Source organism: Staurois parvus, unplaced genomic scaffold (genome assembly GCF_062004578.1).
Source record: "Staurois parvus isolate SC_StPar_1 unplaced genomic scaffold, SC_StPar_1.0 ptg001193l, whole genome shotgun sequence".
Taxonomy (NCBI): Eukaryota; Metazoa; Chordata; class Amphibia; order Anura; family Ranidae; genus Staurois; species Staurois parvus.
The window spans coordinates 818,684-843,963 of NW_028318989.1; the positions used below are offsets into that span (position 1 = coordinate 818,684).

A 25,280-nucleotide genomic window follows, 5' to 3' on the forward strand; every position below is an offset into this window, starting at 1 on the left:
TTTAAATCTGCAGCTTTCTTGAAAATAATATCCAATGATCCCATCATCAAGGTTCTGTTTCAGGCACTTCCTGTTAAGGGGTAACAACTGTCTTGCAATTTTTTTCCTGTGTTGTCACTTTGTCAAAAGTGCCCCCTGGTGGAGTTTATAGGTGGCTATGCCGACACACATTGGGCAGATATGGTCCATCATTGTCACTCTTGGGAAGGCGGTCCACAGTCAATGCTAGAGAGCAGGTAGACAGGAAATAGCTTAAGGACGCTGGTAAAGATCAGCAGCACTGAGATACAAAACAAAACTGTGAAAATGATGAAAACAGTGTGTAGGCAGGTACAGTTAGCCACTATACCACTAGGTGACTCTGTACCAGAATAGTGTCTGGTACAGCAGATAGTGACACTAGGTGGTAGGCCACTTTTAGATAGAGTCCTCCCACAGTGATGTCAGGGTTCACATATAAGCTAGGTAGGGAGGGACACACTGAGTCTTGGGGCATGGTAGCCAAACACCCCACACCAGTAAGCGTATAACCAATACATGTGGGCCCTGGACAGGGCAGGAGGCCGGGTGGAGTGGGCCTACATGCAGGAGGAGCTGGCTGTAATCTTTCTGTTCCATAGGAAGGTGCATGCTAGGATGGATTGCAAGAGGTTAGAATGGAGATCCCTGTATGAGGGTTTCCAGGAGAGGTGTACCCAGTTAGGAAATGTACACAGTCCTATGAGTACTGATGACCCCAGGCAGAGGGGAGACTAGGGTGAGATGGCTGTGAGGTGCTATACGTGCTTTCACTGGTGATTACAGCAGATCGCCCACTTTCTGTGATCGACTGTTTATTTCAAGTGACTCCAGAATGTATGTCCTAGTAATGTGACTGTTTTGCCATTCCCTGACAACATCAGCTTAGTGCAGTGAACCTTACTATTATGTGGACATTCCTTCTTCGAGATATAAAGGTTTATGGCGGGAAGGAGGCCTATGGCATGGAGCTGAAATGGGGGTAGGGTCTTGTGCTTGGGCACCAAAACTAGCCAACCACAAGGACCCTCTTACAAGTGTTTTTAAAAATAAAATGACATTTTATATATAAAATGTTTAGCAAACTAACTTAAAGCAGAAGACAATGCCTGCAGTCCTTACAGTGTTCGACCTTAGTAACAAATGGGAGCTCATAATGATGGATGTGCAAATCACAGTGAAACAATGAGATACCATCAGCACTCCTTTGCAGACATATACCCTTTTTTATTAGTGCAAGGTCACATCAGTCAACCAAGCCAATATTCCAGGGCCATGCAAGATCATAGTTACTATGTTGCCTTGGGGAAGGGACTCTGCGTGGCCCTGAAACATTGGCTTACTTAACTGATGTGACATTGCACTAATAAAAGAGTATACTCTCTATATATATATGTTTACAACAGGTACAGGTGACATCTCATTTCAGTTAGCAAACAAACTGCTATTCACTTAGGTTTTAGATCTAATTTAAGGAGATGGTTAAGTCAACTGGAAATGTGCATGGTTGTCTTCACTCTTTACAGGTTAATCTATTGGTACAATAATAGACAAACATCTTGGAGACAATAGAACAAGAATAAGCTGTAGACCAAATGATGATGAACAAAATAATTGACCACTATGCACACCCATCTACCAGTACACCACTGCACAATCTCCATTGCCAATTGACCACTGCACAATCTCCACCGCCAACTGACCATTGCACAATCCCAGCTATCAACTGATCAGTGCACAGCGACCAGCCTTAATAATTGACCACTAAACAATCTCCACCACCAACTGACCACTGCACAATCCCCACCCTCAATTGACCACTAAACAATCTCCATCACCAACTGACCACTTCACAATTTCCACCCTCAATTGACTACTAAATAATCTCCACCACCAATTGACCACTGCACAATTCCCACCCTCAACTGACCACTAAGCAATCTCCACCACCAATTGACCACTAAACAATATCCCCCACCAACTGACCACTACACTATACCTGCCACCAGCTGACCACTGCACAATACCAATGACCAATTGACCAATGCACAATTCCCACCAACAACTGACCACTCTACAATCCCCACTGCCAGTTGACCACTGCACAATCTCCACAACCAACTGACCACTGCACAATCCCCTCCACGAACTGGCCACTGCACAATCCCCACCACCATTTGACCACTGCACAATCCCAACCCTCAATTGACCACTGCACAAATGCAAAGTGATTAGGGCATAATCCTGCACAAATGTACCATGAATGTTTTTTACTCTGGCCAAACACTCCCAATGTTGACATTATCTAGGAACATCAACTGAGAAAACCCATCGCAACAGATCATTTCCTCAGGGGAGGGATTATCTATTATTATTATACAGTATTTATAAAGCGCCAATAGTTCGCTCAGCGCTGTGATTTCTATAGACAATGATCTATAGACATTTGGTACAGTTACTTCCTGTTCTTCAGGACATTGATCTTCTTACATCTTTGGTTAATTTTGGTACCAAAAAAACACTAATTCTCATTGATTAGAAGGACCAAGAACAATGTCCACCCCCTAATCTGTATTTGAAGTTTACTTTCATTCCTATAGAACTAATGAGCAATAAATAGAGATATTGGGAGGGTTGCATGTCCATAAACTTCTTGTATTTTAAAAAAAGTAATGAGCTATGTAAATAAGAATGTATTGCTTGGTACCCTTCATTTATTTGAGTGCATGGTCAGGTATGGAGACACAAACTCTTTGTAACTTAATGTCTTGACTGCTATAGCTGCCTTCCTCTGTGGACAGGCTATGAATCTCAATGTAATTTAGTGTCTCTCAGCCGAACGCCAAACTATATATATTTACAGTAATGGACCATCTGTCATTTCCCGCTACTTACCCTTAAACCAGGCCTGATGCTGTTTGTCACCAATGCAGATAAATTGACACACCGATAAACAGGCACAAAGCAGCGCACATATTCACGGTGATGAATGCATGTTGACAGACAGCAGACACCAACATGATCCACTTTGTTATTCTGATGGCTTTGTACTCTGACTTGGAAGAAAGGATTTGTGGGGGAATTTATATATACACCTGGCGGGGACCCAATATTTCTTGGATTTTCCAATATTAGTGGGCTGGTTGGACTGATCTTCGCCACACTTTATTAATGCTGTCAGTCTTTGCATATTATAACAGCTCTACCCACACCCAGGATTACCAGGACTGGCGTGGACGGTTATTTTTCCGAAATGTCATGACTGTAATTTTTGATAACAGTTCATTCCAGTCCATTGGCCCTACCTAGCTCATGGCTGGATTTGTGGACTCTACCTGGTGCCTCACAAATCTTTTGGTTCATACCAGGGGCGGACTGACAACTCATGGAGCCCCCGGGCAATAGGGGATCATGGGGCCCCTGTGTCCTTGCCTAAACTCAAATAAAGCCTATGAAAAAGGTACCAGGAGCATCTCATGGGGCCCCCTACTGATCCTGGGCCCTCGGGCAGTGCCCGAGTTTCCAAATGGTCAGTCCGCCCCTGGTTCATACAATTAGGGTATCCCCCGAATGTGTGGATGTGTATGGTGTGTGACTGCTGGCTGTACAGCTGCCTGTGATGACTAGACAACGTTGTCTTTTTTTTTTTAATTTCTGTGTGGTGATGGGTTGGAATTTATGCTCTTAAGTGTTTTGTATTGTTGACATTTATTAAAGCCTTGTGTTTTTAAGCCGCTTGATCTGCTTAGTAACTTCCTTTTTGGGGGCACTCTGTTGCCCTGTATTTTTTTGTGCAGTTTTTTTGCCACAGAGGCCTGGACCTAAGCAGAAGGAGTTGACCAGCAGGTTGGTTTGTGGATCATTTTAGATCTTAGGTAATTTTAAAGTGCTAAAATATAATCGTGAATGTATGGGTAAAGAATGATTCTGCATGGCATGGTCCTGGTCCCTTTCAAGTAGAAGCAGACAGTGCGGGTATAGGGCCACAGAATTCTTCCCTACTGCACAAGTTGAAGCAGCTTGTAATCACACACATTGTCCAATGCCAACAGCAACCTCAAATGTTCTTTTAAATTTCTTTGTCCTTTAAACTTTGCTCATCACCAAAGTTTGGTGTGCCAAGCCAATACTACCAGGAATGAGCATAGTCTCTTGGGTAAGTGAGGCCTGGGCCACTGCTGCATGGTATTTCTGCCACAAACTAGATGAGTATGTAAAGCTCTGCATACACTAGTAATTTTTGGAAAAACATTCTCTTAAGTGCATTCAATGACTTGAGGAAAGTACTTCAACATTTTGTTTGCTTTAACATCTAATTTTGGAGCGAATGGACTTTACCAAATGAATACCACATACAAGATGTTCATTTAAGAAAAACTTTCCATCCTGCTTCTTCAAATTTCCCCATCACAAACATCAATTTGACCCAACTAACGATTAGAAAATTGAAACGAACGTTCTTGAAATGAAACATCTCCAACAAAATTCTACTAGTGTATGAACAGCTTTAGAGCACGTTAAAGAATTTGTTTTTATAGCCTATGTACTGTTTATCTGACTTTTTTGGTGCATCTGGAAGTTATAAATACTAGACTAGACACAAATAGCAAGATCTATTCTGTCATTATCACCCACGTTTTTTCTCTTCAGTTTTATTTTGTAGGTTTTTTTATGTGTTAATCTGCCAACTAAATATAGAAAAGCTTTAACAGTGCGAGTCTGAGAATGGCAGATCTGGGAGATGTGTGAGCTGTAATCCAGGCATAAGACCGAGGAGTGCGGAGCGGAGACCTCCTTCAGTTTTCTAATACATGAGATGATCTACTTTACTGTGTATTAATTGCAAAACAACCTCCCTTCATTTTTCTTTTCTTTCCTTTCCATCTTCCTTCCCTTCCTTCTTTCTTCCTACCTCCTCCTCCCCAGTTCCATTCTTCGTCTTTCTCCTTTCATTCCTTCCTTCCCTTTTCTTTCCTTGCTTTCTTCTCCCTTCCTTCCTTCCTTCTCCTTTCTTTTTATTCTTTCCTTCTCTCTTCTTTACTGCCTTGCTGTCTACTTATGTATTCACTGTTCCTTTGCCTTCCTTTTTCTCCTTCCACCTTTCCTTCCTTATCTTTCTCTGCCTTTCTTACCTCTTCATTACTTCCTTCCTTATCTCCCTCTGACTACCTTCTTTCGTATCCCCCTCTGCCTTCCTTATCTCCTGAATATAGAAGAGCTTTAGCAGTGTGATTCTGAGAAGAGCAGATCTGGGAGATGTGTGAGCTGTAATCCAGGCATAAGACCAAGGATTGGAGATCTCCTGTAGTTTTCTAATACATAGGAAGTTAGTTTCTTTCTCTTTCTTTCTTTCTTTCTTTTTCTTTCTTTCTCCTTCTTTACCACCTTCTGCCTTCTTTTATTTGTTTTCTACCTCCCTCTGACTTCCATCCTTCAATATCTCTCTCTGCCTTCCTTCCTTCCTTCCTTCCTTCCTTCTTTGGTTCTCTCTACCTTCCTTCTTTACCTACCTCTTCCTTCCTTCCATCCTTCCTTTCTCCCTTACTGCTTCCTCCCTACCTCCCTTCCTCTCTTTCTTCCTTCCTCCCACCCTTCCTTCCTTCCTCTCTTCCTTCCTCTCTTTCTTCCTTCCTTCCTTCCTTCCTCTCTTTCTACCTCCCTCCCTTCCTTCCTCTCTTCCTTCCTTCCTCTCTTCCTTCCTTCCTCTCTTTCTTCCTTCTTTCCTCCCTCCCTCCCTTCCTCTCTTCCTTCCTTCCTCTCTTTCTTCCTTCCTTCCTCCCTCCTTTTCCTTCCTTCCTCTCTTTCTTCCTTCCTTCCTCCCTCCCTTCCTTCATTCCTCCCTTCCTCTCTTGCTTCCTTCCTTCCTCCCTCCCTTTGTTCCTCCCTTCCTCATAGGAAGTTTCTTTCTTTCTTTCTTTCTTTCTTTCTTTCTTTCTTTCTTTCTCCTTCCTTACCGCCTTCTGCCTTCTTTTATTTGTTTTCTACCTCCCTCTGACTTCCATCCTTCAATATCTCCCTCTGACTTACATCCTTCAATATCACTCTCTGCATTCCTTCCTTCCTTCTTTGGCTCTCTCTGCCTTCCTTCTTTACCTACCTCTTCCTTCCTTCCATCCTCCCTTTCTCCCTCCCTCCTTCCTCCCTACCTCCCTTCCTCTCTTTCTTCCTTCCTCCCTCCCTTCCTTCCTTCCTTCTTACTTTCCTTCCTTCCTCCCTCCCTTCCTCCCTCTCTTCCTTCCTTCCTCCCTTCCTCTCTTCCTTCCTTCCTCCCTCTTTTCCTTCCTTCCTCTCTTTCTTCCTTCTTTCCTCCCTCCCTACCTCCCTTCCTCTATTCCTTCCTTCCTTCCTCTCTTTCTTCCTTCCTTTCTTCCTTCCTTCCTCTCTTTCTTTCTTCCTTCCTCCCTCCCTTCCTTCGTTCCTCCCTTCCTCTCTTGCTTCCTTCCTTCCTTCCTTCCTCCCTCCCTCCCTTCGTTCCTCCCTTCCTCATAGGAAGTTTCTTTTTCTTTCTTTCTTTCTTTCTTTCTTTTTTTCTTTCTTTCTTTCTTTCTTTCTTTCTTTCTTTCTTTCTTTCTTTCTTTCTTTCTTTCTTTCTTTCTTTTTTTCTTTCTTTCTTTCTTTCTTTCTTTCTTTTTCTCCTTCCTTACCGCCTTCTGCCTTCTTTTATTTGTTTTCTACCTCCCTCTGACTTCCATCCTTCAATATCTCCCTCTGACTTCCATCCTTCAATATCGCTCTCTGCCTTCCTTCCTTCCCTCTTTGGCTCTCTCTGCCTTCCTTCTTTACCTACCTCTCCTTCCTTTCTTCCTTCCTCCCTCCCTCCCTCCTTCCTCCCTACCTCCCTTCCTCTCTTTCTTCCTTCCTTCCTCCCTCCCTCCCTACCTCCCTTCCTTCTTTCCTCTCTTCCTTCCTTCCTTCCTTCCTCCCTCCCTTCCTTTGTTCCTCCCTTCCTCCCTTTCTTCCTTCCTCTCTTCCTTCCTTCCTTCCTTCCTCCCTCCCTACCTCCCTTCCTTCGTTCCTCTCTTCCTCCTTCCTTTCTTTATTCCTTCCTTCTTCCCTCCCTTTCTTCGGTCCTCCCTTCTTCTCTTCCTTCCTCTCTTCCGTCCTCTCTTTCTTCCTTCCTTCCTTCTTTCCATCCATACTTCCTTCCTTCCCTTTCTCTTCACTTTTCCTAAAAAAATAATTCGGAATCATTAAATTCCACAACAGTGATAATGCTGTGCATGCAACCTGCCATGTTAGAAGGTGGGGGTACTGCAGGATCACCTGTCCTTCACCATCAACTTTGTAAAGCATTGGCCTAAACAAAATAATTCAGCATATATCTCTGTCTCTGTCAGCTACATTTGTTAGAGCAGCTAAAGAAGATTGTAAGCAGAGAGGCCAGCATAAGATGGGTAACAATGGTAGAACATGTCTTTCTCTCATGACAGGTTCCCTTTAATACAAAGTGGGATTAAATATTGCCCACAAATACCTTTACTCACTATTGAAGGACGAGGTTCACTGCCTCCCAGTCAGGGGCGGACTGACAACTCATGGGGCCCCGGGCAATAGGGGATCATGGGGCCCCTGTGTCCTTGCCCAAACTCAAAAAAGCCTATGAAAAAGGTACCAGGGGCATCTCATGGGGCCCCCTACTGATCCCGGGCCCTCAGCCAGTGCCTGAGTTTCCAAATGGTCAGTCCGCCCCTGCTCCCAGTTACATCCCCCTCAATGGAAATAAATGAAGATGACGCAGTTTATTTTCAATTGTATTTATTGTCTACCAGGAAATAAAAGAATAAAAAATAAAAATACACACACGTTTTATAAACTTTCCTCCGCACCACCGGCACGGTACATATTTTCTGAGGCCGCGCAGAGGATCTGAATACAATGAGTGCATTTCTGAAGACAGGATTTCCTTTAGTTCTCTCCTTTCTACAAATGTTCCTCCCTAAATTGCAGTGCAGGAACACATTAAGCACAATGACACATCACACAATTAACAAAAGAAAACAGAGACATTTTGTTCCACATCCTCAGTGGCCTCTTTGTTGCCTAAAATTCCCTTTTAGCTGATGCATTTTCAGGACAGTACATCTATGAGTCAATTTCATATATCTGTGCAAAATAGATATTATGTTTGAACTGGACTGCAAGTGACAGCTTCCTCACATGCTGTGTGAGAATATAACCCGCGATCCACCCGGCTATTATTTATAAATAGCCAGGCAGTGGCTTCCTAAGAGGCAGAGGGTGTATATATATATATATATATATATATATATATATATATATATATATATATGGCCTCCCGCTGCCCTGTGATGGTTGTGTCCTTCAGACATAGTGGATCACAGATCAGGGTACAGGGCCAATGAAATCCAATGAAATTGGACTTGTACCATGTGATCGCTGTGACCAGGCAAACAACGCAATATACACTTGAGATACTCATGAGCTAGCTTACCTTTTAACATGCTTTTAATTCTGTTCTACCAGTTTTGTGGTCCAGGCATCCCTTCCAGGTAACAAAACCTGGTCAGTGACCTCACTTTTCTATACTGTAGTTAAGTAATACTGCTTGGTCAACTTTCCCAGCCTGCTGATTGGTCAACCTGCCATGTTGGAAGGTGGGGGTAGTGCAGGATCACCTGTCCTTCACCACAGGGGTGGACTGAAAACTCATGGGGCCCCTGGGCAATAGGGGATCATGGGGCCCCTGTGTCCTTGCCCACATTCAAAGCACACCCAAAAAAGCCTATAAAAAGGTACCAGGAGCATTTCACGGGGCCCCCTACTGATCCCAGGCCCTCGGGCAGTGCCTGAGTGCTCGAATAGTCAGTCCGCCCCTGCTTCACCATCAACTTTGTTTGATTGGTCAATCAAGGAACCTCTGTAGGTCATCCCTTTGTTCTGTCCCCCTGTCTGCATGCTCCTAGTGATAAACCAACATTACTGGGCAATTTTGGCTTTCTTGTTGTGCAGAAGATTAAAGATACCGTATTATGAAGACAGTTAGGTGTTTATACTGGCTGCAAATATTAAATCCACCTTCATTTCAAAGAACACTGAGGAATAGAAATACCATTCCAATGTTCACTTCTTCCAAAGGCTCTTTATTAAGCTATAAAAAATACAACTGCATCCTCACTCCTCTTCCCCGGCCACTCCTATCCTTGCGATCAAGTCAGTAGTGGTGAAACGCGTTAAAAAGAGGCGGCCCCTGGGTGGGGATAATATGGATGCAGTTGTATTTTTGATTAATTAAGAGCCTTTGAAAGAAGCGACTATTGGAGTGCAGCTTCTATTCATCAGTGTTCTTGGATAACAAGTAGAGACAAGCTCCTCGAACTGGCACCCTGGGAACTCACAGCAAGCAGGAGAGACACAGGCCTGGAGTGGCGCTGCATGCTTGGGAGGTTTGAACAACCAAGAGTTCAGTTTTAAAGACATAAAAAGTAAAAGCAGCCTTGAAATTCTGCAGAAGCTGCTGTATTAGGATCTCATGATGACAGGTCTAGCGGCCAAAAGCCAATGTACTCTGTGACATTTTCTCTGCTGAAAAGATGGATGAGCCAATATGGACTCTGCTCCTGTCTGTTAGAAGAAATCAGTGACCAACTGCTTAGGTTGTTGGGTCAAGCGACCAAACATGGCACCCTGGAGAATGTTTTTTTTTTTTGCAGTCATATCACAGCTTCCCTTTATAGCTTTAATGACAAGTTAGCGGGGACAGGGTCTTTTCATTTGACTTCCACTTTAAAATGTACTTTTAATATATCTCCCCCCCAATGGATAAGACTTGGATTATCCCTAGTAATCAGATTTCCTTTCAAACCTGCACTGTAGAAATTGCAGCTGGAATCAGACTGGGGCCACACAGGCTGTTCATAATTCAGGCACTTTAATAATGGAGCCCCAAAGTGAGTCACCGCTAGAAAATAGGAATGTGGGCTTCTCACAATATGGCTGGTGGAACATGCACAGAACAAGACGGGCCTGTCATCTGTTACATTTCCTCCGCGCTTCTTTGGATTGCATTTATATGCTGCCTTTTCAAGAATACAGATACAGCTCAGAATTAAACTGACACCGCTGTGAAAACAGTAACAATTTTGTTTTCAGTATTTGTATTCATGAGAAGATAGGGTTCAACAAAGATCAGAGATAAATGAGAAAACATTTGATATTAGTTTGGCTTGCTCGCAAGTGCATCCTTAAAGGGAACCTGTGCTGTTCCCATGCACCAATTTCAGTTTATTCCATTCCATCACAACAAATATTCCCTCATTCTGCTGCTGCTCCATTTGCACTGTGTAAGCTTTGGAGCTTACACAGTGCTAGAAACTCTCCACTTCCCCATGTGACAGCTTTGGTCCAATCAGCAGGCAACATAACTTTCACAGGGGTAGTGAGCCAATGAACCTCCATACCTTTGTTCCTGGCAGCAAAGGGATCAGCTGAGAAAGTGTAGGTAACATAGATGTATACAAGAGACTGGCTGGACAGTAAAGGGAACCTGTGCTGTCCCCTATGCAACAGGTTCAGTTTAATCAATTCCATCACAGCATCTTATACTTTCCCTTCATTTTCCTTCTCCTGGCTTCTGATTACCTATTGGCAGCTAGACTTCCGTCCAACAAAGTCTGCTAGCGCATGATCTAGGGCAGCACCAAACCTAAATACACCAATGCATGCACGGCAGCTTTGGGCCAATACCCAAGCACCAGGACTTTCCTGGGGGTAGTGACTCACATGTACCTCCATACCTGGAAGTACAGGTATGTCTCTTCATTTCTGGCAGCAAAGGGATCAGAGTGGAAGCTAAAGTAATATAAATGTACACAAGAGAGGGGCAAAATAGTAAAAGGAACCTGTGCTGTGACCATGAAAGGCAACAGCTTTGAGCCAATCACCAAGCACCAGGACTTTGTTGGGGGTAGTGAGTCACCTGTACCTCCATACCTGAAAGTACAAGTATGTCTCTTCATTCCTGGCAGAAAAGGGATCAGTGAGGGAGTGAAGGAAATATAAATGTCTTCTAGAGAAAGGTTGAATGGTAAAGGGAACCTGTGTTGGGCCTATGCAGGGTAACAGCTTTGAGCCAATAACCAAGCACCAGGACTTTGTTGGGGGTAGTGAGTCACCTGTACCTCCATACCTGGAAGTACAAGTATATCTCTACATTCCTGGCAGCAAAGGGATCAGAGTGGGAGCGAAGGAAATATAAATGTACGCAAGAGAGGGGCTGAATGGTAAAGGGAACCTGTGCTGTGACTATGAAAGGCAACAGCTCTGAGCCAATCACCAAGCACCAGGACTTTGTTGGGGGCAGTGAGTCACATGTACCTCCATACCTGGAAGTACAAGTATGTCCTCATTCCTGGAAGCAAAGGGATCAGCAAGGGAGCGAAGGAAATATAAATGTCTACAAGAGAAAGGCTGGACATAAAGTGAACCTGTTGCTTTGCCCTGTATGGGTAAAGCACGGGTTCTTTTCAAATTAATTTTGTGGGAATAAATACACATGAATGCCTCTTATATCTGGGCAGTAGAAAAAAGTCCTGCTTGCTGCAGTAAAATGTTCATCTAAAATGCAAGTAAACACATGTAAAGGACATGTGATGCAACACACAGATGTGAGCCAGGCCTCATAAGCTCAGATGGGTATGACGCGTTTTGTTTCAATTGTCCTTGTTACAAGAATGGATAATCATGACTGTATCCTGAATCTCATTTTTTTTTTGCATATAAGTTACAAAGGGCCTTATAGTCTGAAATTAACGCTGTTTATTCTATCCACAGCAACCAATCAAATTGATCTTCCATACATTACAGAGCAAACAGGACAATCTGGTTGCTTTTTGGAGACAAAATCAATTATTTTAGATACTCTGATAAATATTTCTAATCCACGGCCTTTTTTTAAAATGCAATTTGTCCATTTGAATAAAACAATATGAAAGGCCCAGAAAAATTGCTTTCTCCTGCCTAGTAATCGCTGTGAGCATTAACAGTTGTTAGCGGACATTTGGTTATATAGTAGTAACTCCATTCTCCAGGGTACAAGTTAAGTATCTTATTTATAATGCATGATATTATTAAATATTCTAAGGCGAGTATAGGCAGGAAATGCGCTTCAGAAATTAAAGACCCTGAGGACGCTGGACTGAGAGTTTGTTAAAAGGAACACATCAACAATTTCTTAAGGGGGGATCGCAGATCAAAGTATAATTACTTAATAACAATATACTGTATGAGCCATATACGCAGTATGCATACATGAGAATTTTAAATACTGGGTTACATTGCAGGTAAATCGTACCTGCCACCAAAAGCACTGGAGGCGGCTATTTGGGAAATTTAGCCAATGTTAGTACAATAATAGACAGCTATAAAAAGGCCCCCATTTAGTCCGGTTATATATTAAAATGTTTTTTAAATGGCACCTCAGTCTGTCTTTGTACTGCAATTCCCTGGCGCTCAGGCTAAAAAGAGAAAGGGGGTAGCACTTTCAACCAATCAGGATGAACTGCATTGCACAGTGCTGAAAATCTAACAAATGGAGTTTGCTGATTGGAGGACAGAGCATTGAGACAACCCAATCAGGTAGCCAGGGACGGACTGACAACTCACTGGGTCCCCAGGCAATAGGAGATCATGGGGCCCCTGTGTCCTCACCCACACTCAAACCACACCCAAAAAAGCCTCTGAAAATTACCAGGGGCATCTCATGGGACCCCCTACTGACCCCAGGCCCTTGGGCAGTGCAGGAGTGCCCGAATGGTCAGTCCGCCCCTGCAGGTAGCAGACTTTATCAACTATTCACACTCTGACTGACCAAGCTTTATTACTTTGAATTTAGTACACACAGTATAGGATGGGACTTTGTATGGTGTCTGGCAGGGATGCATGAATGTGAAAACTGGATGAACAGAATTACAAAATTTTTGGCACGCAAGACAGCTCACACATATATATTTTAAGTGCATATTTAGCTATTTGCCTCTACTTACACTTTAAAAAGACATTAGCCACAAATTGGCTATCTCTACCTTATTTACACTCTGAGTACACTTTAAAGCTGAACTCCAGGAAGTATTTGTATTGCATACTTACAATCAGGTGCAGACTGACCATTCGAGCACTGGGTCATTGTCCGAGGGCCCGGGGTCAGTAGGGGGCCCCATGAAATGCCCCTGATACCTTTTATAGGCTTTTTTGGGTGTGCTTTGAGTGTGGGCAAGGACACAGGGGCCCCATGATCCCCTATTGCCCGAAGGCCCCATGAGTTATCAGTCCGCCCCTGCTTACAATGGTGAAGCTTGGCACAATGTAAGTATGTACAGTATATCCCATGCCTGATAGACCACTGGGGAATCTGGAAATCACTGTAGTAGTTAGCGCTACTTAGTAATGGCTGCGATCTTCCAGGTCTTGTGCTGACCATCTGCCCCGTTGCAACAATGACTACAGGAGCCGCTCATCCCGCACTGCCGCCATTAACAGAACACCTTGTATTTTTTTCAATGAATACAAGTTGTTCTCTAATTGGACAAGGTAGAGAGGACGGATGGAGATGTCACAACCAATGTAAGTATGCAATATAAATAATTCCGGGGATTCAGATATAATTTTTGTTCATCAACCTAAAATAAAAAAAATGACCTTTACGAATAGGACGTGACCAAATTCTTCATGTAGGTGCAACAAAAATGTCAGCCATGTTTTTGTAACCTGAGGTATAGGCATCTTGCCACAACTAGATTTAAATACGAGAAGAAAAGAGGCATGTGGAACAAAAGGCAATTGTATTCACATTAAAAAAAATCCACATTTAAGAATATTTCTTCTATCTATACATAACTCTATATATTTATATATATTTTATCAGGTCAGCTAAACTGAGGTAACGTCTCTAAGCTAGCCCTAACCTGGAATCAGAAATACCCTACAATTAAGTTAAAAAGTTAATCAGTTATCACCTTATCTACATTATTGCACTAATATTGTGAACATTGAAGACGTCTAAGGCAAAGGTAGGGGTGGGGGGTCTGCTACGTAATTTGTCTATACCACTTGGTGTTGAATGTACAGGGTCATATGATGAGGGAAACATGGACTCAAGAACTAGGCCTTAAAACCAGGTTAAGACAAAAAAAGGAAGAAGGATTGTGCTCTGACCGCTTATTTCCAAAGATATAAACACATTTTCAACAGATATACATGTCTAGAAATGATTATCTTTCTCGTTTTTAGCCCCACGGTTTTGAAAGCTTGGCCTAAGGTCGGCCATTTGGATTCGGATGTGTTTTTGTAACGGGCACTGGTACTCAGTGGGAAGTTACGGCACTTCTGCTTTTTGTAGCAACGCTGTAGCCCTTTACGTAGCTTGTGATTACTGTGTGAGGCCTGGTGATCAAGCCTCTGATACACAGAGAAGGCTTGGTATGTCTTGTTGTAGAAAGAACATTTGGGAATGCCTGGATCAGAGGTGGCTTAGGCCAACTTTTCTACGTACCTATTCAGAAACAAAAAAAACCACTCTTTACCAGTCTGTTTATATTACATGTGCTACATACCCTGATATATTGACTGTAAAACTGGCACACAACAAAAGTGTGTGTTATTAGCCTGGAAAACAGATGTATCACCTATTCGAAATGGAGGTGGACATTTTGTTCTTTGAATTCACTTTAAAAGCATGAATCAGTTCTCTAGGAACTAGTAATACCAATTGTAGAGGTTGGTATGGCTCAATACACAAAATGGCTTCCTTCACTTTTTTTCAGCGATGAACCAGATTGATCGAGACAGTGCCAGGGAGATAGCATTGGACTTTTTGTAGAAATTGGATACCCAACAAATGACAGGATTTGATCCTACAGAGAATAACGCACACAAAGGTGACAGAGTACTAACACAACTGTACACTTGCTACATGTGCTCTGCATAGGCAGTTGTTTGAGGGCTGGGAGGAGATTACTGCTTGTGCCTTTCCAATTATCCATTTTCTTTTTTCGTCTTTCAAAAAGCATGTTTAGACATTGTATTGCTATATCTACAATCGGCAGCGGGACCTAGCAACCTGGGGAACAATCTTCAATGTGGAGAGAACAAGGCTGTCAGGTTCATACCAAGCTTGATTTGACATGATAGAAACCAGCCTGGAACCCATAATACCTAATAAACAGATTGGCTCGTCTCATTTCAAGTAGCTAAAGTGTATCCAAACTAAAGAACAAAAATGTCTAGCCCTGGGATGAGTGGCTGCATTAGTTCCCTTTTTTTCAGGCTTTTTCCCCTTTCTGTTCACCTTGTAATCCTTTGAATAGCACACCTCCTGTTGTAGGGTGACAACGCTCACTTACTCCACTGTATCTATGGAGGGACCCATGGTTGTCACTCTAGGCTAATTCTAGACTCTAATTTGGACTACTAAATCTTCCTCCACTACCTATTTCCATTACATAGGGAGACCTACTTTCGTAGCTCTTAGAAGGTAGCTAGGAAAACTGCTAACGTTGTTTGCTATATCAGTTCAGTTCAAAGGAAGTTACAGGGACACTGGAATTCTGCTGGTTTTTACTTGCAGAAAAAGTACTTAGCCTGGAAAAAGAAAGTGAATGCAGCAACCACATACTAGATTTTAGTTTGGGGGTTTAGATATCCTTTATTAATGGAAAAAAGCTCCCTCTCAGGAAGGCCATTGAAGTAAATTGCAGTCCTTTGCCTGACATACTGTACCTAACAGAGAACAAACAGGCAAAAATAAATGTTCCTAGAATAGAAGAGTTCCTTTGTGTTTTCTCTCTGCTTTACATTTAGTTGGCCAATAAATAAGACCTGTAATTTGGTTCCGAGTGTGCGATAATGAAGACAGCCTGTGACTTAAAATGATGTTGGTAGCTCCACTGTATACATAAAGCACCTGTTTAGATTAAGCACCATATCATTCCTCTGGCAATTTCTACCACTTACATCATCCTTGCCATCAACTGGACATCCTATGACACCCAGTGAGACAATAGCAGCAAGAAGAGTTTGCTGGAGGAACTTTGCAAATTGATAAACTATACTCCTGAGCTGAATTTAACTTTTCACAGTCTGTCCCCACCATCACTACATCTAATCTTTTAGAGAGTGGAAAAAGGAAGATTTTCTCTAAGCCTGGGAATTTTGGCAAAGTAAAACACTTCCAGTATTATTAAGTAAGCCAAAAATAAATCTCATTTTAAAAAGACAGCCAAATAAAGCTGCGGAATTTAGGATGCTATATTTAAACTTTTAAAATGTGCTCTGATTCACATGATTTAAAGGGTCCAGCGAAACCTGAATTTTCATTTAGAAGTTAATGCTGATAGGTCGAATCTCCTACAGACCTTGTATATCTGTTAAGGACTCCACTGCTGGCATGGAAGACTTATGTTCCCGATTGGAATTTTTTTACTTGTGTTTCAATAAGAACAGTACAATACCAGGAATGAGATTTATCTTGATGCAGACGAAAGAATAAACCTTTGTTGCAATTGATTTTAAACTTGATGCTCGGGCAAGGAGAACCTGCCACTAGAATTTGATAAAAATGTAAGCCAATGGGTGACTAAGGCCACTAGTATCTGGTTGTTGGGTAGACTGACCTTTTTACTCACTTCAGTTCTCTATCTGTCAAGAAAAGATATTCCACCATGTCCAATCAGGTTAGAAAGTCATTGTAGGAATTGCAGTTTTTCTAATGCTGATTTGCTGCTGAAACATCTACCATGATCTAGGATCATGGACCATGACTATATAAACTTAAGATAAAATAAATGGTCGATCTCTTACTTTTGGACTGCAATTTGTAATACCTAATAGATCCAAATTACACACCTTTTCTAATAGTAAAGGATAATTCTAAAGCTCTCTAAGTATTACATAGGTCTGTGTTTCCATGGAAACTGTCTGAGCCAATGGGTGCCACTTTCATACCTCTCTGAGCCAATCCATCTTCTGCATAACACACTGCCAGGGACCCAATTGCAATGCACCTGACATCCTTGCGATAAGATATCCTGTCACTTGGGGTTAAAATATGAGTCTTCATTGGTTAGGATTTCCTTTACCAACACAGATGATAATAACAAGTCACACAATTTCAGTTTGCACTTGCCTCCACTGTTATCAAAGTGTCTGAAAAATAAACTGTTTTTGTTGCCCACGGCAACATCGCACTACTTGCCACGGCAAAAAAATACACTTTTATCTTCATACACTTAGGTAAAAACAACATACATGTTATGCTTAGTTTTTCAGACAAGTAGATCTAATAAAATAATACCAGCCATCATAAAATGTATTGAAAGGAATGTAAAATGTGCCATTTTTCAAAATAAATAAAAATTGATGGACTAGTCTCTTACATTAAGAGAATACCCTGGTACAGCCACTAAAAACTAAGACTCTATATTGTATCGCAATGCAAGCCCTTTTTTGTTCAAAAGGTTGAACATCAACAAAAGAAGAAATGTGTTTTAAGATAACTGGGAACATTTGTTAAAACTGGTGCACAGACAACAATGAAAACTGTTATAGCTCAAAGACACTAAAAAGGCAAAAGAGAATTTCTACAACTTTAGTTTCAAACAGAAAGAAAGCCCATATTTGGTATATTGATGATCAAACGCCTAAGCTTGGCTCAACTGTCCACCATAAAATGGCCATTCTTAAGGAATGGATTTACCCACTGCCTACCAATTCAGTGGATTCACTTTTAATTACTGAAGCTATGCTTTGATGATTTGAACCTTTTTTTTTGTTTCTATCAGTGACAAACTATATAAAAATAGAGCTGGGAGAGGGGGCAACTTAGATCAGATTCTTTGAATAAAAATTATTTTGTAAAAAGTGGAAGCTTATTTAAATATAAAAACTCGAACTAGCTATTTGTAGACCCTAGCGAAGACATCTGCCTAGCTTTAACCATCGTTGCAGCCATTACAAAACCAACTATCAAAATTGAATTTGTGTCGCAATACTCTCAATAAACAAAACCACCAATTAGAATGAGAATGAGAACCCCTAATACTGGCCATGAATGGTGGGTGAAGCTAGGAACACCCTTAAAAAATCCATGACTCCTAAACTGAAATATCATTGTTGGGTGGACTGGCCATTTAAGCTTTGTCCATGATGGCATAATTGGAGTTTGTTGGCCCATGGAAGCAGATCACTCATGTGTAAGAACTGATTGGAGAATGTGCAGTAAATTTTGGACTTTCTTGACAATAATTGATCAGATGCCATTCTGTTGAGACTTTTGCTATTGAACAACTGTCTTGTAACAGCCCAAAATGGCATCAGGATCAATGCATTCTTTAAAAAAAATCTAGCTGACAGCATGATTGGAGCCTTCTGATTGTTTAGTTTCTCTAGCGGTAGTGTGCACCAGTTAAAACAAACATACTCAAAGTTGCCCTATGTTTAGGACACTAAAATTTTGTGGGACAGAAATATTTTAGACCAAGTCAGCTACTGTATTTATGTGTAACAGTAAAAGGGGTAGTTTATATGAGGCAAGATTGCACTAGCTCGGTTTGTATTGTGTCATTTGTAGAGATGGGTGTACTGTAGGATTTGATTGCCTACAGGAAGGGGGCAAGCTTGTCTGCCCTGCACACGTTTTCAGAAATCTAGTACTTGCAATGACTACTACAGAACTGTAGTATAAAGATTCTGATCTATAAAACCAGGGGCAGGAACAACACACAGTCACAAACCCTATCAATCCTTCCTAGGTTTGATCAAAAGCTACCTTATCCCCTCCCATTCTACTCGAATATTAACCACATCAGTTTGATCAGCAAGCCATTCTCATGTCAACTTTTTTTTTTGCTTGTAGGCTCCTGATCAATAAACGCTAAGAGGTCAAACCTGCTTTATGTCTTAAGCCATCAGGTGACCTTTACTGGAGACAATGACATCACTTTCCAATAAAGAATAATCCAAATGTGTGTCCATATTACACACAGATTTCAATGGCAGTTGCCAGCAGCATTTGAGCTTTGCTCTTGTCCTGTCGTCCATCTGTCCTGCCAGAGGCAGCGGATGGCTGGCCTGGATCTGGCAGGGAGTGTGGCACGCGAGGTGAAGAACCTCCCTCCGTGAGTATTGTCCTCTTGAGAGGAGTAGGGTTATCGTGTCGCTGGGGCACGGGGGGTAACTTTTCTCCTGGTTGCTTGCGGGTTCGGTAGGAAGGTCTACGTCTAGCTTCTGAGAGCAAGTCATACTTGATGTAGTAGAAGACCTCCTTGACCGGGCTCCTTTTTTCTGACTCTAAAGCAAGAAGTCGTTGGAACATTCGTAGGGCATTATCTGAAAACCGTCGCCACTGGGACGGAAGACCCGGCAGACGACCCTTCTGCCAATGCACAAACTCCTCAAAGAAGGCATCTCCCGGTGAGGCTGACTCCCAGGGAAAGTTGCCAGTGAGGACACAGAAGATAAGTACTCCAAAGGCCCAGACGTCCAAACTAGTCTCTACTGGAAAACCTTCTGATCGGCCAGCCTGGCACACTTCAGGTGCTGTGTACGGGATAGTGCCACTAACTCGTTTCACACGGCAGCCCACTTTACGAGTCATGCCAAAGTCAGCCAGCTTAACCCGCCGACATTCACGGTCAAAGAGAAGGACATTCTCTGGTTTGATATCGCGATGTACCAGACTCTTGCTGTGCATAAAGTCCAAAGCCAGTCCAAGTTGTTGTACACATCGCTTCACCATGTCTTCAGGCAGGCCAACCTGGAAAAGTACAAAAATGGACAGTTGCAGACCACAAGTCAAGAAAAACACTAGGCTAATGCATGCCAACCAACTATCCATGTCTTAATATGACAGATTCAGTTATATGACCACTGGGAAGGTTAAGGCAAGGTGGATGTAGCTTTTTCTAGTTTATGCTAAATTGGGAACCAAGATTGGTTTGCAACTCTACATTTCATATTTGAAACTTTGGACGTAAGTTAAACCAGGACAAAAACCAATGTCATGCTTTTCAGGTTAATAAAGAAAATGGACATCTTGTGGTGCTCTCTTTAGACCAACATTTAGGGCTGGATTGTCCTCTATTTAGATACTCACCTGCCCATCAGATCAATTATTGTTCTGCTGTGTCACAGTCTGTATCCATCACTACCATCTTTGCTCTGATGTCATTGGGTACTGGGTGCCTCTTTCTGGCTCAAGCAGCCCCCCTTGATGGTGCATGGTGGGCCTGCCCTGCTATGCGTTCTGTGAATGGAAATGAAGCATCCTGGGATATGTGATACATATCCTAGGAGATTTCACAGTGCTGGAGGCATCACTCTCCCCTGGGCAAGAATGGAGACGAAGGCATGCAAAAAGCAAGAAAAAAATAACACACAAAGAAAATAAAATGTTGATTTCATATTGGGGAGGGGGAGTGCAAGCATGCCCAGTGCATCCAGCAGAGAAAGCTTCATGATTCAAAGACCCACCTGGTAGGAGACCATGTCCTGTCAAAGTTTTTTTGAACTCAACTTTCATTTTTTTTCTATTGCACTCCACTAGCTTCGGATGTCTGAAGGCAGGGGGGCCAAATGCACACTACTGTGCGCAGGTTGTTTTTTTAGCAGCGTTATGGCTGCAGTACCCCTTCGTTTTGAGCCTTTATAAAGCTAAGATTTAAACTGGCTGGGATTTTTTTGCAGTATTCCCTGGACAGCATAATCCATTTACTGAATAGTTTTCCATTTTACCCAGAGGCATTTTCTAATGCTTACATCACCTAAATACTACTAGCTACAACTGGTGGCATAACTAGCAAAAAGAAAAAAAATGAAACACTATTTAAATGCTTAAAATAAAATACATGAAACAAAGCAGTATGGCGTTTCAGCTATGGGGAGGTGTCATGCTGGCTACATCTGAATGCACACCCAGTCAACCAGAAAGGCTTATGAGGAATATCATGTGACCCAGAATGACTGATCTCACCTGTGGCGGAATAATATCAAAGAGGTCTCCAGCTGGAGCATACTCCTGAGCGAAGACGTAGCAGTCCTCCGTCTGGAAAAGGACATGAAAGGCTCTTATAATGAAAGGACTGCAGGAAAGAGCACTGGTCACACTGAACTCCCGCAGGAAACTCTTTAACTTGGTCTTGTTCTTGTTGACAAATTTTAAAGCCATCTTGTTCCCTAATAAGGAAGACAGATGTTAAAGTAACAACCTTAACTGACATTTACTACATCACTGTGTACCACAAACAACTGCCATTTTTTCATATATACTATTTTTACCTTTTTTTCAACTATTGTTGCAAGTGGAACATGCCTCTGCAGTAAGCATTGGCACTGATGCTTGCAGTCTCTATTAGGTAAGAGTGTGACAAAATGATAATGCATGAGACCAAGTGGGAGACAAGGAGAGACATTGTCACCTTGTCACTGGCAGTGCCTGAAGAAAGGAACCTCATTGCCAAGCTACCACATTTATGTGTTCAGCCAACATCCCTTGATTGTGCTAAGTGCCCTCAGCATGGTGATTGAGCTGTCACCAACAGCACCTGGTCACTGTTTATGATCAGGAACTGGAGGGGTGGGCTCCCAATCATGTGATTACTGTGACAGCTAATCAAAGTGATAACATCGATCGATCGAGAAGCCCAGGTATTGCCACTGACCTCACAAATGATTGAAGGGCCAGGCTATGCCAGCTGGAAGGGGTTAATGAAAACTTCCAGAATAAATATTTTGAAAATTACTTTTTAAATTACTTTAACATATTAAAGTTTAGATGAGACTTCATGATTGGGTTTACAAATACTTTTAGGAGCATATCTGCTAAACACTACCCAATAAACTAACCACATAACTCCAGTGCAGATTTGAGGATTCTAACATTAACGCACAATGAAATAATTTAAAAAAGGAGACTTGTCCACATTAGCCCTACGACCCATTCTGTTTACCTTGCCTATCTGGTATTTATTATATGTCATACTGATTTAGAAAAGATAGGGTTAAGGGGTATCCAATCCATAAATTAATAGCTCTTCTGACCAGGAGCAAAGGTATGTATGATGTTCCTGATGGAAAACCTGGTCAAACGTCAGTATACACAAACTTTACGGATCCCAGTGGTTCATAGTAAACCCATGGTAGTGGCAAACCGGAACCTCATCAATTGTGACAAAAGTCTAAAAATAGAATTTCCTCACTTTGGGAAGTTCGCTTATTTCCTGTTGTGTCTCCAGATTTGCTATATGTTTTATTCCTGCGTAGGAGGAGCTCCTTGGCCAACAGGGGGCTAAGAATATGCATACATCATACATACTAGGGGGGTGCAACTGTGGGAATCAATGGTGATGAAGGATCTGGGGGTTCTGGTAGATAACAAGCTTAATAATGGCATGCAATGGCAAGCTGCGGTTTGTAAAGCGAGCAAAATCCTCTCTTGTATTAAAAGAGGTATAGACTCCAGAGAGAGAGAGATATAATTTCCCCCAGTACAAATCATTAGTGATACCTCATCTGGAATATGCAGTTCAGTTTTGGGCACCAATTCACAAAAAGAACATTGGGGAACTGGAGTGCAGAGAAGGGCAACTAAACTGATAAGAGGCATGGAGGAGCTCAGCTATGAGGAAAGGTTAGAGGAACTGAATGTATTCTCTCTTGAGAAGAGGAGATTAAGGGGGATATGATCACCATGTATAATACATAAGGGGGGATATGATCTCCATGTATAATACATAAGGGGGGATATGATCTCCATGTATAATACATAAGGGGGGATATGATCTCCATGTATAATACATAAGGGGGGATATGATCTCCATGTATAATACATAAGGGGGGATCTGATCTCCATGTATAATACATAAGGGGGGATATGATCTCCATGTATAATACATAAGAGGGGGATCTGATCTCCATGTATAATACATAAGGGGGGATATGATCTCCATGTATAATACATAAGGGGAATATGAATAACATGTATAATACATCATTGGTTCATATAGTGAACTCGGTGTAGAGTTATTCATCCTGAGGTCATCACAGAGGACAAGGGGGCACTCTTTACGTCTGGAGGAAAAGAAATGTAATCTCCAAACACGGAAAGGTTTCTTCACAGTGAGAGCTGTGAAAATGTGGAATAGACTCCCTCAAGTGTTGGTTCTGGCCAGCTCAGCGGATTGCTTAAAAAAAGGCCTGGATTGTTTCTTAGATACACAGAATATAACTGGATATAACATTTATAGGAAAGTTGCCTCCAGTTGCCTCTCGGTGGATCAGGAAGGAATTTTTTCCCAGCAGGAGCAAATTGGATCATGCTTTGCTGGGTTTTTTTGCCTTCCTCTGGATCATCTGTGGGTATAGGATTATAACTTTTTTCTATGGTTGAACTGGATGGACTTTTGTCTTTTTTCAGCCAGACTATCTATGTAACTATGTAACACAGAGAAGTCCAACTCAAAAGGCAATCTGTCTGTGAGTGGAAACCTATCCTTCTCTCTTTCTGTAAAACAATGTGTACATGAGCCTCTGTTCCATATGGACTACTCTAACCAGTAGGCTTGAGGACTGGCAAATGTCTCACCAGCATCTTTCACAGTGAGACGTCTTCAGGATCTGAAGGCTGCAACTGTCTAACTAAAATAGGCACAGACATACACACCACCAGTATTGCATATGCATAGTATACATTTATCTTCCAGTGCATTCTTCGCCCCTTACATTGTCCTTACCTGTACTCTTGTGGGACACGAGCTCCACTCTGCCATATGTCCCTTTCCCCAGTTCCCGTATGAATTCATAGTGCTTCTGTACTTCACCCCCGGACAAGCTTCGGATGGCTAAAGCTTGCATATCTTCTGTAATCACAGGGACACCACAACAGCCCAGCTTCCGCGTCGGTTCCTGGTCCACCGAGCCAGCACTCATGTTTACACTGCATGGAAACACACATAGATCTTGCTATAATAATCAGGAATACTGGAATTTATTTATTACAGGTATTTATATAGCACCAAAAGTTTACGCAGTGCTTTACATATATTGTACATTCACATCAGTCCCTACCCTTAAGGAGTTTACAATCTAAGGTACCTACCAGGGGTGGACTGACAACTCATGGAGCCCCCGGGCAATAGGGATTTATGGGGCCCCTGTGTCCTTGCCCAAACTCAAAAAAGCCTATGAAAAAGGTACCAGGGGTATCTCATGGGGCCCCCTACTGACCCCCGGCACTCGGGCAGTGCCCGAGTTTCCAAATGGTCAGTCCACCCCTGGTACCTACCTCCAGGGCAGAGACAAGGGGTGGGCAGGAGGGTCAGCTGCCCTGGGTGCTGTAGGGATTTGTACTAAGAGGTTGGATTTGTGTTAAGAAGGGGGATTTGGGGGGAAAGATTTGTTCTAGTAGGAATGTTTGGGGAGATGCGTGCTAAAAGGGGAAATTTGGAGGGAGGATTAGTGCTAGGAGAGGGGATATGGGGTGGATTTGTGCTGGGAGAGGGGATTTGGAGGGGAGAGGGGGGAGGACTTATGCTCAGAAGGGAAATTTGAGGGGTAGAGGATTTGTGCTAGGAAGAATTTGGGTAAGGGAGAGGATTTGAGCTGGGAGGGGGGAATTGTACTAGAAGAGGGGGACTTTTAGACTTGCAAAGAGAATTTATGCTTAGGAGGTAAGTGTGAAGGTTAGTGCTTTCTTTTTTTTTTTTTGACATCTTCGCCCTGGGCAATAGATAACCTTTTCCTGGCACTGCCTACCTCACATGCATTCACATACTAGGTACAATTTAACCTCCTTGGCGGTATGATTCGTTCCGATTTTTTGTGCTGAAAGCGGTACCATTTTTTTTCATGGAAATATGTAGTTTTTTATTGTAGGCTGTAATTTTTAGGAATAACTCACTGAAATCTGTCCGAACAAGAGTCTATTAAACATCCCGGGTATGATAAAATTTGAAACCCGAAATCATAAATTACAATTTAATAAATAATCATAAAAAATAATAATATAATAATAATAAATTTAATTCAATAATATAATCAAACCAAAAACACTGAAATTTGAAATACAAAGGCAAATTCGCACATCGCTGAGCAAAGTCGCAAAATCGTTTTCAGTGTCTGATGACTAATTTCCCCCACGAATCATTATCACTCAATTCTGCAAGTGGTTCTAATTTACTATCGCTGTTCTCTAGCCGGTCTAAAACCGCTTTTGACGTAAAGGGACGCTTTTTGGACGCCATGGACTTTTCTTAGTT

The 25,280-nt window shown here is 42.2% G+C and overlaps 1 protein-coding gene across 2 annotated transcripts in view; it reads right to left on the bottom strand.

The window, feature by feature from the left end:
* Positions 1 to 7,756: 7,756 nt before the first annotated feature.
* The window catches only part of LOC149438320 (serine/threonine-protein kinase SBK1-like), a 129,591-nt gene continuing 112,067 nt past the window's right edge, over positions 7,757 to 25,280 (bottom strand). For both annotated transcript variants that reach the window (XM_089659981.1, XM_089659982.1), the window contains exons 2-4: positions 23,757 to 23,959; positions 20,999 to 21,201; positions 7,757 to 19,783 (exon numbers count right to left, since the gene is read on the bottom strand). In XM_089659981.1, coding sequence (XP_089516107.1) covers positions 19,004 to 19,783; positions 20,999 to 21,201; positions 23,757 to 23,959 — 1,186 coding nt within the window. In that variant the 3' untranslated portion in view covers positions 7,757 to 19,003. The remainder of the gene's footprint in view (positions 19,784 to 20,998; positions 21,202 to 23,756; positions 23,960 to 25,280) is intronic.